We start from the raw sequence: 13,378 nt of genomic DNA, 5'->3' as shown, positions 1-13,378 counted from the left end.
TAAATTTTCTTTTTTTGTCTTCTTGGTTTTTCGAGACAGGGTTTCTCTGTATAGCTGTGGCTGTCCCGGAACTCACTTTGTAGACCAGGCTGGCCTCGAACTCAGAAATCAGTCTGCCTCTGCCTCCCGAGTACTGGGAACATTGATTTTTTTATATATAGGATTCAAGAAAGTTTTTCCCATTTTCCCTTTTGTTTTTGAGATTAGGGATTACCATGGAATACAGAGCAGCCTTGAACCTAATATTTTCCTGCCTCAGCCTTCTAAGTTTGGGTATTACAGGTTGCTGCCACCTACATCTTACTGTTTACTTTCATTCCTGTTGTATATGAGTGTGGACATGCATGTGGGCATATATGAGTATATGGTCATGTGTGTGTAGGCACCATATACCCTGGTGCATATGTGAGGGTCAGAGGGCATCCTTGTTCAATCAGTCTTCCTCTTCTGTCATGTAGAATCTGGAGATTGAGGTTAGGGAATCAGGCACAGCAGCAGCAGCAGCAGCAGGTTCCCTTTGCATGTGAGCCATCTCACTGGCTTACAGATGTCCAGCAGATTGGGACTAAGCTAAGGGATTGGGGCTTGGTGGTAAGTGACAAAGCCAGTGCTGTTCTGAAAGTTTTGGAGACAGGAGATGGAAAACCAGGAGGATGGCAACCAGTTTAGAAGTCCTTTTAGTACTGGTTTGAATTCATTTGTTTATTATTATTTTAAATCTCCCCTATTCATAGTTTTTGCTTAGAGGGTGTATAGTACTCAGTGGTTTTTGGTTTTTTGGTTTTTTGAAACAGTGTTTCTCTGTATAGCCCTGGCTGTCCTGGAATTCACTCTGTAGACCAAGCTAGCCTCGAACTCAGAAATCCGCCTGCCTCTGCCTCCCAAATCCCTGGATTTAAAGGCATGCACCACTACTACTTGGCAGTACTCAGATTTCTTATTTGCAAGATTGTAAACAGGGTTGATGAGACAGCTCAGTGGGTAAAGGTACTTGCCACCAAGTCTGATAACCCAAGTTTGCTCCCTAAGCTCATATGATGAAAAGAGAAATGTATAACACAAATTGTCTCTTGAAACCTAAACTCACACATGATAGGCATTAATTAGTAGACAGTTCTAATTAAATAAAACCTCTATGAGTTCAGAACAATTTTTTATGGTCTCTTCTTAGAGTTAGGGTTTGAAATCAATAGTTTATCATGTTCAATAGGTTCTTCCCTATTAACTCTGAAAAGGGTTTTAAGATCCAACTTCATTGGGAAAATGTGTCCACCAAATCATGTTGCTAGAATAACTAGCAAACTAAAATATGTAAAACACCTAGAACATTGCCTGGCATAGATAAACCAAGTTGTTTTTGTTTTTTGTTTTTTTTTTGTTGTTGTTGTTATTACTCTTGTTTTAGTTGTTATATTTGCTTATTTGAGGCAGTCTCCTATCCTTTATTTTTTTTTCTACAATATCATATTTTTGTCTCTTTAAAAATGGAAATGAAATCAGACCATCTAAGTAGCTGTACATTTAGTAGATATATTTAGGACACTCCTGACCAATCTCAGAAGGGAGTTGTGTTGGCTTTGGTGGGTGTGGCATAGGTTTTCAGTAATATCTGAGGAATTTAATTCTTTAAGTTAAATTCACTTTACTTTTAGAAACAACTATTTAAGAGAGAGTAATAGGCTACTATGATTTGTCCTTAATTTGGGATAATTTTGTGAAAGAGAAATGGCTCTGGATCACCACCTTGTGGACAACATCTGTAACTGCGTGTCTAATCTTTTTTCTCTCCCTTTACTCTAGTGACTGGAAATGAGTGGAGATCAAAATAACAAGGTCTCTACCTACCTTTATGGAGGGTTTCTTTATTTTTAGAAGGTTGACATATTTGCTAACACACACACACACACACATTAAACTGATCGGTCATAAACGGTTCAAGAAGATGGAACTTGTTGGATAAGGTGGTAATGTGGTTCTAAGGTGGCATTTGAGTTGGAAGTGAGTCACTGATATCAGGGAGAATGTACAGAGGAATAGACATCTCCCAACTATCATGGGATCAAGGTGACTAGAGCTACTAGTAAGTTAGGATAGAATAGTAGGAGTCAAGGTCAGTGATGCTGGAAATAGGGATCATATGTCAGGCCACGATAAAAGCATTTATGTGCTGTGCTTTGGGTGAACAAGAAGATTTTTCTTAGAAAATGTCACTGTTAATATGTAGGATGTGAGGAACAGTAGTAGTGTAAGTAGTTGCTCAGAAATGCCAAGCAGAGAAAAGAGAAGTTGGTAGAGAATTACTAGTTTAGGCAGAGTTTATATTATGTAGTGACTGGGTTAGATTGTGAGGAGTAAGAAAAGCTGAAGGTGGACTGCAAGATTTCAGTCAGAGCACTTACTGTGATTCAATAGTAAATACCCATTTACTCATGTGGACTTGTGTGGAAGGGCTGGGAGCTAATCAGAAAGGGCTTTCCAGGTACAAACAGTCACTGCTTTGAAAGTCAGAATTAAATATTTGGTAGACTGTATCAACTTTTAAAGTAGTATGGGCTATTTAAAAAGTAATAAGTACAGTAATAATTCATAAGCAAGTGGTCACTTGAACAGATAATCATCAGATTATAATCTTGAACTGTAATATAAGCTTACTGTCTTTATTATGGGCTGAGTGGCGGGATCTTCCTAGAACATGGAGGCATGCTGAATCTGTATGCTGGGTCTGTGTACAGTGTTCTGAGCATATTGATAATGTTTTGGTCATGTAGCAACTTTATAAGCTGCACAGTCACCTTTGAATTTTTAAGTAGCAAAGTCTAATCGCTAAACTAGACTTAAGAAATCAGAGGACTGGGCTGGCGAGATGGCTCAGTCATTAAGAGCGCTGACTGCTCTTCCGAAGGTCCCCAGTTCAAATCCCAGCAACCACATGGTGGCTCACAACCACCCGTAATGAGATCTGATGCCCTCTTCTGGAGTATCTGAGGATAGCTACAGTGTACTTACATATAATAAATAAATAAATAAATAAATAAATCTTTAATTAAAAAAAAAAAAGAAATCAGAGGACTGTGTGTGTCACACTGTTAAATATCTTGTGGTTCCAGTATACCTTTGGATTTAAGGAGCCTCTGATTTATCCCTGGATGCTGAAAATGAATTCAGACTTGGAATTTTATCACTTAAGATTTTTATTAAATGTATGTTAGATTCTAGGACAGGCAAAATAATTGTACATCTAAAACCTACAAGTATGCAATGGAATAGTGTTAAAGCCCTAAAGTGTCATAGGGAAAGTCTAACTCTGGAGGAGGTTGTTTGTGGAGCTTCTCCTGAGCTGGGTCGGGGGTGATAGTTTCCTTAAAGAAGAAATGAACCTGTCGGACAGATGTACTATGTTTTTATCTCTAAAGGAAACATACATAACCACAGCAGGAATTTTGAGCCATACAATTAGAATGTTGTGGCTAGAGGGAATGATAAAGGGTTTCTAGTGCCCAGTGTTCAGGACATTTTGGAAAAACCATTTCTTGAGCTTTATGGCAAACATGAGCTTTTAGCATCCATGTCACCAAGAGGTTGCCATGCAAAAAAAGCACCAGAATTCCTAAAATTCGAAGTGATTCTCTTATTTTTTTATTTTTTTCTAGGTTGGTACAGGTCTGGGGCCAACACTGGAGTTTTATGCACTTGTTTCTCAGGAACTACAGAGAGCTGACTTGGGTCTCTGGAGAGGTGAAGAAGTGACTCTTAGCAATCCAAAAGGTAAGGGTCTGCAGTGAGTGAGTCAGTCTGTGTTACTCAGATGAGGTAAGGTAGTCTCTGCAGGGACCCATTCTCTGCCTTTCATTTCATCCCGCCCTTACCCAGTGGGAGGGTCTTCTAGCTCTGAAGTCCATTGGTTCAGTTTTCTGAATACTGAATTTCTTACTTTTACCAGGCTTTGCTTTGTTTTGTTTTGTTTTGTTTTGTTTTGTTTTGTTTTAGAAAAATCTCATCTGAAGTGTGCTACTTGTTCGTTTTACAGGAAGCCAAGAAGGGACCAAGTATATTCAAAACCTCCAGGGCCTGTTTGCGCTTCCCTTTGGTAGGACAGCTAAGCCAGCTCACATCGCAAAGGTTAAGATGAAGTTTCGCTTCTTAGGAAAATTAATGGCTAAGGCTATCATGGATTTCAGATTGGTAAGTTTAGAATTGTTTGCTTATCTGTAGTTGTACAATGTTCTATGAAAGTGTTTCAGTCTCATGCACTCAGTGCTGTGATTTTGATCACTGCTGCTCTGTTTTGAATGTGTGCATGAACTACTTGAACATTTTGTTTAAAATGCCAGTTCTGCTTCTGTGGCACACTTGTAAGGCTGTCCTCTAGTCCATGTAGAACTCCTTAGTAGCCAGGGCCAGAGTCAGGCAACATAAGGATAACAATTTTATTTTTGCTATGATTCAGTTTCATTCCATAGGAAAACCATGAGCATGTAGGTAAACTCATTGAATATCTATTAGAATACTCTTGTGAAAATAGTTAATATTTATGAAGGTTTGAATATTTCTGGACTTTTCTTTATTTCCTCTTCTCACATTTTTCTGAGATACTTTATTAGTATGGGAAAGACATTTTCAGCTGATAAACCCACAACTGTACATTCTCTTTAAAGAGGTACCTACAGTTCATTGGTTATTTTAGAAGCTTCATTTATTTTACTTTTTTGTTGTAAGTACTTCATTTTCCTTTCTTTGATTTCAGAATATTAAATATGTAAGTAGAATTATATTGAGTTTAGTTGGTTCAAAATTCCACGGAGGAACATTTTAGTGTTTCAGAGGCTCTCATGTAAAATACTTTATGGATATTGTATTTTCATTGTTGGTGTTGTGTGTGTGTGTGTGTGCTTTAAAAAGGTTCTTTGCATTCCAAAATCTTGGCAGAAATTTGGGTCCCAGTTTGTGGTTCTTAATTTCATTTAAAGAGAGAAACAGTTCCTAAGTTACTTTTTCTCTTGGAGGGAGATTATTTTGCCTTTCCAAATGACCTTTTTATAAAGTACCTGTTAAGGCTTGCTGTGGAAAGTATGTTGCATGTTCCCTTTCAGGTGGACCTTCCTCTTGGCCTGCCCTTTTATAAGTGGATGCTGCGGCAGGAAACTTCATTGACATCTCATGATTTATTTGACATTGATCCTGTTGTAGCCAGATCAGTATATCACCTAGAAGACATTGTCAGACAGAAGAAAAGACTGGAGCAGGATAAATCCCAGGTAGGTCTGGAGAGATGTCCAGGGGATGAGATTAGTTCTTTGTTCTAGAATTATCAGGCTTATTAAGTGGTTTGTATTTTGATTGGGTTAATCTTGTAGTAATATATTTTTTTTTATAATTAAAAAGAGATTTGCTTATCTTGATGAGTGTTGTGCCTGCATGTGTGTCTGTATACAACGTGCATCACTTGGAAGCCAGAAGGTGACATTAGATTCTCTGGACTTTATATTCTAGGCAGTTGCTGGCCTGCCTCATGGTGGTGCTAGGAAATGAACCCAGGTCCTCTGCAAGAGTAACAAGTACTCTTTAGGCACAAAGCCATCTCTTTATCTCAGCAATATTTCATTTTAATAGAGAGATGCTTTCTGTTAAAATGTGTTAATGTGTGCTAATAGAAATAAAATTTCACAGTATACCCTCTGTGATATTTAATAATAGCAAGTAGATGTCATGTTTCCAAGTAACTTATACTTCTAGTGGAAATTATAAGACCACTTGTCTCGAATTTTAGATAGGCATAAGCAGATACCTTCTCATCGAATTCTTCAGAAAGTTGCTTCTCTGTTTCTTTTTCTCCCCTCCTCTCCATCAGATTATGTGCTTGCATTGCAAGTTTATATCACTACACCCAGCTTGGAAATTGGTTTTTAATGATTATTGATAGGCTGGGGCTATACGTGCAGCTCAAGTGTAAAGCACTTAAACTAGCATGTATAAAGTACTAGACTCAGTTCTCCCTCTTTTTCCCTCCTTCCTTCCTTCCTTCCTTTCCTAGACAAGGTCTTAGGTATTCCATAAATTTGTTATCTAGCCAAGGATTATCTTTCTGATCCTCCTGCCTCTAAATCACAGAATGCTAGAATGAAAGGTGTTTGTCACAATCCCAAGTGTACAACTAGCTGAGCTATATCCTTTGCCCACTGTCTCTTTGTTTTATAAAACATTACAAATTGGGCACATTTTCCTGGCTCAGATTTGACCTGTTTATTCACAATGCTAGGGACCACACCTGCTGTTGCTTGTCGGCTAGGCAAGCACAGAGGTAGATACTCCTAGGCCTGGTAGACTAAATTCTTCCAAGATGAATGGCAATGTATTTAGTAGAGTGATCTAGTATAAAAGCCAGAGAAACTAACAGTGCATTGCTCTTTAAGCATGTTCTGGATGTTACTGCATGTTAGAGATGGCTGTGTGATCAGGGGGAAGAGAGTTTGGATCACTTTAATCTGTGACTGGTTGTTTATAGATGGGTTTGTTTTCTTTTAAAAAAATAGTTTGTGTACAAAATCATTGGTTTCTTTTGGATGTTTCCAAATGCATCATTGGAGTTTATGCATTTTTCCCTCTTCCTTCCCCCTCTCCACTATTTTCTTTCCTTTCCTGCTGTGTATAAATATATGGGCAGGTGTGTAAATGTATTAGATATAACTCTCTAGATTATTCATGAAAGCAGACCTTCAGTATTTCCAATGTTCCCCTTCCTTGACTTTTCTCCTATAACCTCCTCATTTGCCCATCCATAGTCATGAAGGACAGTTTGAGAGCTTCCTAGTGGATCAGCATTCAATTTCAATAGTAGATGCCTTCAATTTCAATAGTACTTACATTTTTGTGTTTGCCATTGATCCTTGCTGCTTTAAAACAAAACAAAACATTTTGTGTAGACCTTTCAAGTTGTAGGCTGATTAAAAATACCCTGTGTTTGATGTGATTTGTTTTGGCTTTTTTGAAGCAGCCGACTGCCGCTGCCCCCTCCCCCCACCTGCGCGCGCGCGTGCGCGCGCGCACACACACACACACACACACACACACACACACACACACACACACACAAGACTGAAAAGTCAACACCTCTAGTGTGTGCTTTCCACTTGAGCCTTGTAGGGGACGGGGAAAAGTTTATTACCATTACTAGGTAGTACATTATCTGTATTGTTGTCTACATATTTTACTCTTGAGTATATACTTAGTTTGGTTCATCAATATTGGCCTAGAATTTAGAAAAATTTGTTTTTATTTTGCTAAAGCTTAACAAAGACATTTAAGGACTTTATTATGTGATTTGAGTATGCTTACAGGGAGCAATAACTACTCCATATGGAAATCTTGTTTCCCTTCACAAATGTAATTGGATCCTGAGGTTAAGATTATTTCCTTTGTGATTCCAGTGACTTACATTGAATATGACCAAAATTTGTAACTAGGCACTAAAGGAACCATCAATTGTTAAAGGATTATTTTTTTATAAATACAGTATAATTTTGCATGTATTTTTGTGCTTCCCTCCTCATTGTTATCCTCCCATTACAGACCAAAGAAAGTCTACAATATGCATTGGAAACTCTTACGATGAATGGCTGTTCAGTGGAAGATCTGGGATTGGATTTTACGCTGCCTGGGTTTCCCAACATTGAATTGAAGAAAGGAGGGAAGGATATTCCAGTTACTATCCACAATTTGGAAGAGTACCTAAGAGTACGTATTGTCCGGTGTCCGTCTCCCATCTCCTCCCCTCAATTGATCTCAGCTGTGAAGGAGTTTTTATGTTGGGTTCTTTGCATACCATTGGGACCACTCTTGGGAGGTCCTTTTAGCCTTTGTAAGCTTCTGTGTGCTTTGTGGAGAACACACAGATATTTTATACTAAAGCAACAGAACACCCTAAGAAGTTACTTCTCTCCACACTTTGTCTTCCTTCCAGATTGAGAAGAGCTCTATCAAACATGTTTGTGTAAAGAGCTTACCAGTTATGTCTCCACATGAATGTGATCTTATATTGACCCATTTTTAAATTTTATTGAATACAGTGCATTATACCACAATTTTCTCCTAAGAAGAAATACCAGCAGAAAGGAGTCATCACTTGTTTGAAGGCAGCTAACTGATTGCTTTTAAAAACACCAGTATATGTACTCACCCTCAAGTGTATTCACAACTCTAGACACTTGTTAAATATAGGTGAAACTACTTCTTGTTGTACACCAAAAAAATAAACTTACAAGCTATGTCTATTTTTCAGTGCTTAAAAGTTTGCTTGGATTTATTTTTCACATGAACATTGGATTTAAGCTAGAGTACTCATTTTAAAGCCTTGACTTTACTAACTTTTGTGGGACTTTAGAGCTCTAAAATCTTCAGCTCTAGTCTCTTTATTGTCCTTAAAGAAAAGATCATATCCAAAACCCTTGCCTTCCCAGCAGTTCTGTGCATCATAAGTGATTGCTTTAAATAACTCAGCAGGTTATCTTTCCATATTACCTGTTCCTTGTACTGCTTTTCCAGGTTTCCAACAAATTATGTGTTCACATTCTTGCTTATCTAAAAATACTTAATAATTGTTAGTTTTGAAATTAACACTTCTTTCATCTATCTGAATATTCTCTGAACCAGCAAATTAACCCAGGCTGTTGGTGGCTGAGTAAATTTAGAGCTACTTTTTCTTATCAAATTTTCTCCTGCATGTTCAAGATGTATCTGTTTTCTAAGATTAGGCACACTGCAGAGGATGGTTCTCAGACCTTGACAGGATTTAGAAATCAACACTTCACATTAAAAATGCTCATTAAGATCTTGAAATGTTATTTAACTTCAGTAACATTTTAATCTCTTAGCACATTGCCTTTGGCTTCTGGTAGGACAATGTGATTCTCTTTTGGAGGAAAGATTTTCTATGAATGAAGTTTTAAAACACAATGTAAAAATGCATGTGGAAGTTTTGAGGTCTTACTTGGCCAATCCCCAAATTAGAAGTTCCCCTGACTGGCTTTTTACTGATATAGCTTGGGGATTTAATAGGTTTTTTTCTTTCCTTTTGATGTATTTTGTTTTGAGACAAGGTTTTTCTGTATCCTGGCTGTCCTAAAACTCATTGTGTAGACCAGGCTGGCCTCAAACTCATATGAGATTTGTCTGCCTCCCAAGCGCTACGAGTAATGGTGTGTAATACCACCACCTTTAAATTTTATTGTCAGAGTGATTCTAGAAAGCCACTTATTATAATTTGTCACATATTAAGTAGTAAATAGATTTGGGATCTTGTTGAAGTTTTAAAATGACTTCTTTTTGCAGTTGGTGATATTCTGGGCACTAAATGAAGGTGTTTGTCGGCAGTTTGACTCATTCAGAGATGGATTTGAATCGGTCTTCCCACTCTGCCATCTTCAGTACTTCTACCCAGAAGAGGTGAGCAGCACATCTAAACAGCATAGGGGCCATTGTTGTCTGTGTGGTCACCACAGCAGAATAGTTATCCTGTTGCTTAAAAACCACCAGTCTATAGGACTTTGGAGTAAGGGCTTGGAGTTTTGGGGAAGCTAGGGAAATAGGAAAGCTAGTTAAATGAGGGAGTAGTTGTGTAGAGGGAGGGGAGTCTTGTGTGAAATAAAGTGCAGCAGCAGCATTGAAGCCCAAACTGTGGGCCATGCTGTTCAGTGAGAAGGGGACACTGGAAGCCATGTTCTTAGACAGACAGCTACTGTCACCCAAGCATGGAGACTATTTCTGTACTTATTCTTTACCCTTATTTCATCTCATAGCTGGACCAGCTCCTGTGTGGCAGTAAAGCAGACACTTGGGATGCAAAGACATTGATGGAATGCTGCAGGCCTGATCATGGCTATACTCATGACAGGTAAGTATAGACTGCTGGTTCTTCAGTTAAGAGCTAGGAATTTTGTGGGGATTCTAAAATTGTGTATTATTGAAGTTGTTCCATTTAAATTTCAGCTATTACAAAATAAGCTTGTAAAGTGTGTTGTAATGAGAATTTATATGTAATGATATCTGAAAATCGATGTCATCATGATTATAAGTGAGGTTTGGTATATTTACAGTTGCATCTTAACGCAAAGTAATTTTGTTCTACTTTTTTGTTTTAGTCGGGCTGTGAAGTTCTTGTTTGAGATTCTCAGTAGTTTTGATAATGAGCAGCAGAGGTTGTTTCTCCAGTTTGTGACTGGTAGCCCACGGTTGCCAGTTGGAGGTGGGTAGTGTCTGCTTGGCCTTTACTCTGTCTCTGGAGGCAGCCTGTTACTTGGTGCACACTGTCTGTTATCCCATCACCATTGTGTCTGAGCTGCCAGTCTTATCTGCTTAGGAGTATGTAAAGAAATAGTACTGACACGGAAACTCAGACTGCCTTAATAATTGTCAATAAACAGCTGCTAATGGTCAGGAATGTTGGGTGCTTAGATAAAATTCTAGAGTCTTTGCATGTTTTAAAATCATGGTTAAATTACAGTAGCTAAAAATAAGTTGAATTAGTCTTCTTTGGGTGTTTTTTAAATTTTTATTTTGTGTATGAGTGCTTAGCTTGCCATGCATGTCTGAAGCCAGAAGAAGGTGTTGGATCCTTCTTTGGACTAGAGTTATAGATAGCTGTCAGCTTTCACATGGGTGATGGGAATTGAGCCTGGGTCTTCTGGAAGAATAGCAATGATCTTAACCAATGGGCCATCATTAGGCGGAAGAGAGGAATACTTTGAGTGGCAGTTTTTAATAAGTGCTATATCTTGTGATAATGGCATCTAAAAAACCCTAATTTTCTGGAACTTTTTCTCTTAATTAGGATTTCGGAGTTTAAATCCACCTCTGACAATTGTGCGGAAGACATTTGAATCAACAGAAAACCCAGATGACTTCTTACCATCAGTAATGACTTGTGTGAACTATCTTAAGTTACCGGACTACTCAAGCATTGACATAATGCGGGACAAACTCTTGATAGCAGCAAGAGAAGGCCAACAGTCGTTCCATCTTTCCTGATCACAACAAGAAATCAGTGTCTGCCTGTTACAGCAAAAGAAAAAAAATCATGATTTCTTTTCTGTGTCACCTGAGTCAAGGAAACATGTTCCTCCCTCTTGTTGTAGGAAAACGGCTTGCAGATTATAATTCGTAATGGCCCTGTGGACTTAAGTGATCAGGCCCTAAAGCATTGTTGTGATGAGGTTTCTTTAGCAAGTTCTTGTTTAAATTATCATTTATTTGATGAGTGAAGTTTTTAACTTGCTTTGCTGTGTGAAATTTCAAAGGGATGTTTTTTCAGGCTGGAACAATAAATGTCGCTGTGCAGTTTAATTCTGGGCTGTGTGTATCCATCTAGCTAAGTCTGCAGTTTGTTTCTTCCAAAGACAACTCTTGTACATAAGTACAGACATTAAATTCATGTGTATTTGACAACTCTAGTTTAGTAAATGGGTTCTGCGTGCCTTCCACCTCTCTAATTTTCTTGTCCGAGTTCATTGCTGCCTCTGCAGTTCATACAGGTTTGGTGTTTGGTTTTTGTTTGTTTGTTTTACTTTTTAAATACAACACGTACAGTTTCATTAGCCCCGGGCCTTGTCATCCTGTGTTCATTCAAATTAAGTAAGATACAATCTAAAATTCATTGAATTGAAATATATTCTCAATATAATTCAGCCTTTGTAACTAGGCAGGTAGGCTTTACTTATAGTTTAGTTTAAAATAGTTACAGAGCACGCTTGGCTTCTTGCCAGGTGATACACTAGGTCTGTTTACATGGTATTTCTCTTGTCCTCTGGAAAGGAGGAAGGAAAGCTCACTCATTTTTCTGTATAGGTTAAAAGGTCCACAGCGTGGGCTGGCCAGTATTTATTCTATGGCCAAACCATTTTGAATTGGTGTAAAGTTTTAAATGAATTAGGTCCCCCCCTTTTATTGGAGTTACAAAAGATATTCCCCCCCCTCCTTTGTTCCTGTTTGTTTCTGTTCTCAGTCTTTATTTCATTCTCGTCTTCTCCCAGCGTGAATTGCAGACAAGCTGTTCAGCCCTTGTCTACACATAGATCAAAGCACCTGTAAGCAATGCTGTCCATTTGTTTGTGTGCTCATTTCTCAGATCTGCAATAATCCATCAGGTTAATGTTTTTACCTAAAAATAAAACAGATTTGCTTCACCATTTTTGTTTATAGTTCTGTGCTGTCACACACACACCCCCACCTGTCTAATCACTTACATTACAGTACAAGTAAGTCGTCCTGTGGTCACAAGTCAAGCAAGGTCTTGCTGCTGTTTACAGCTTCTTGAAGAACATTAAATGTGGAAAGGAAGTGGAAGCAGAGCTTTCTTCCTGAGGCTCAAATGAAGACTAATAAATTTGAACTCTGACTTCATCTCCTTCAATATGAGATGCATTATTTAAAAACAAACAAACAAACAAACCTGAACTTTGAAGAAACTAATTGTACTGACGTAGAGCTGCCTTCTTTATTCCATCACCAAAAAGGAAGGTTGTGGGTTAGTTTACTCCTGTAACTGTCATTCTACACTGACCTTGCCTTATGTGGAAACATCCCTTGCTGACAGAAATCTCTCGACAGTTTGCCCAGTCAGTGGGGAGGAGTTGGGGCCAGGAAGTCTCTGCTCACAGAGGCTTGTAAATGAGCAGTGTTCTCTGGAGGGAGTTGGGTTCTGCAGCTTCACCTTGATGGCTATGGGATCTGGGCCCCTTTGTCTCCTGTTCTCCTGTTTTACAAACTGAGCACAAAGATTTTTGTGTGAAAATAGCATTGTTTCACCTCACTTTTTAAAGATCTGTTAAAATGTAGACATCTGTATAAAACAAAGTGATGTTTCATATTAAAATAATATGTATTTGCATTTTACACCTGTGGTGCTGACAGATTTGACTTCATTGATTCCTTGTATCCAATGGTTATTATGGTTCTGACTGGAATATTTCAGAGTCCACAGTCATCAGCCTTTGGTCATCAACTAAGTTTGCTCAATACGTGGGACCTGTGGTTAATTCGGGGTCAGGAAGATCACACTTTAAGCACTCTCTGAGCAGAGGTCTTACTGCACACCAGGGCTGTGTACACTTGGTTTGCTGTGTTCCAGTGGTTTAATTCAGGGGCCTACCAACAGGCATGGTTGGTATGCTTTCAACACTGTTACTCCAGTTGTCAGGATGTTAACAGAACCTCTTCCTGGTCCCAGGAGAGTAAATTACATTCGAGGTCTAGGTGGCTGTGGATGTCTCGGCTCAGTTCAGCAAAAGCGTTTTTCATATAGCCACCAACACTAGAAAAGCAGTAAAGAGCTTTGTGTCTGGTTGTTGTGAAACTAAGCACACCTCTTGCGTCATGTAGCCAGCAGGTG

The 13,378-nt window shown here is 38.5% G+C and overlaps 1 protein-coding gene across 20 annotated transcripts in view; it reads left to right on the top strand.

Moving 5' to 3' along the window:
• Positions 1-12,176, top strand: part of Trip12 (thyroid hormone receptor interactor 12) — a 114,650-nt gene extending 102,474 nt beyond the window's left edge. For all 20 annotated transcript variants that reach the window (XM_021173487.3, XM_021173845.3, XM_021173454.3 and 17 more), the window contains 8 exons: positions 3,651-3,765; positions 4,028-4,182; positions 5,091-5,255; positions 7,567-7,731; positions 9,325-9,438; positions 9,792-9,886; positions 10,134-10,237; positions 10,823-12,176. In XM_021173487.3, coding sequence (XP_021029146.1) covers positions 3,651-3,765; positions 4,028-4,182; positions 5,091-5,255; positions 7,567-7,731; positions 9,325-9,438; positions 9,792-9,886; positions 10,134-10,237; positions 10,823-11,019 — 1,110 coding nt within the window. In that variant the 3' untranslated portion in view covers positions 11,020-12,176. The remainder of the gene's footprint in view (positions 1-3,650; positions 3,766-4,027; positions 4,183-5,090; positions 5,256-7,566; positions 7,732-9,324; positions 9,439-9,791; positions 9,887-10,133; positions 10,238-10,822) is intronic.
• Positions 12,177-13,378: the final 1,202 nt, after the last annotated feature.

This window comes from Mus caroli, unplaced genomic scaffold (genome assembly GCF_978045245.1).
Source record: "Mus caroli unplaced genomic scaffold, Mus_caroli_1 scaffold_1, whole genome shotgun sequence".
In the NCBI taxonomy this organism is placed as follows: domain Eukaryota; kingdom Metazoa; phylum Chordata; class Mammalia; order Rodentia; family Muridae; genus Mus; species Mus caroli.
Note: the sequence above shows the minus strand (reverse complement) of the source record. Positions and strands in the feature narration are given on the sequence as shown.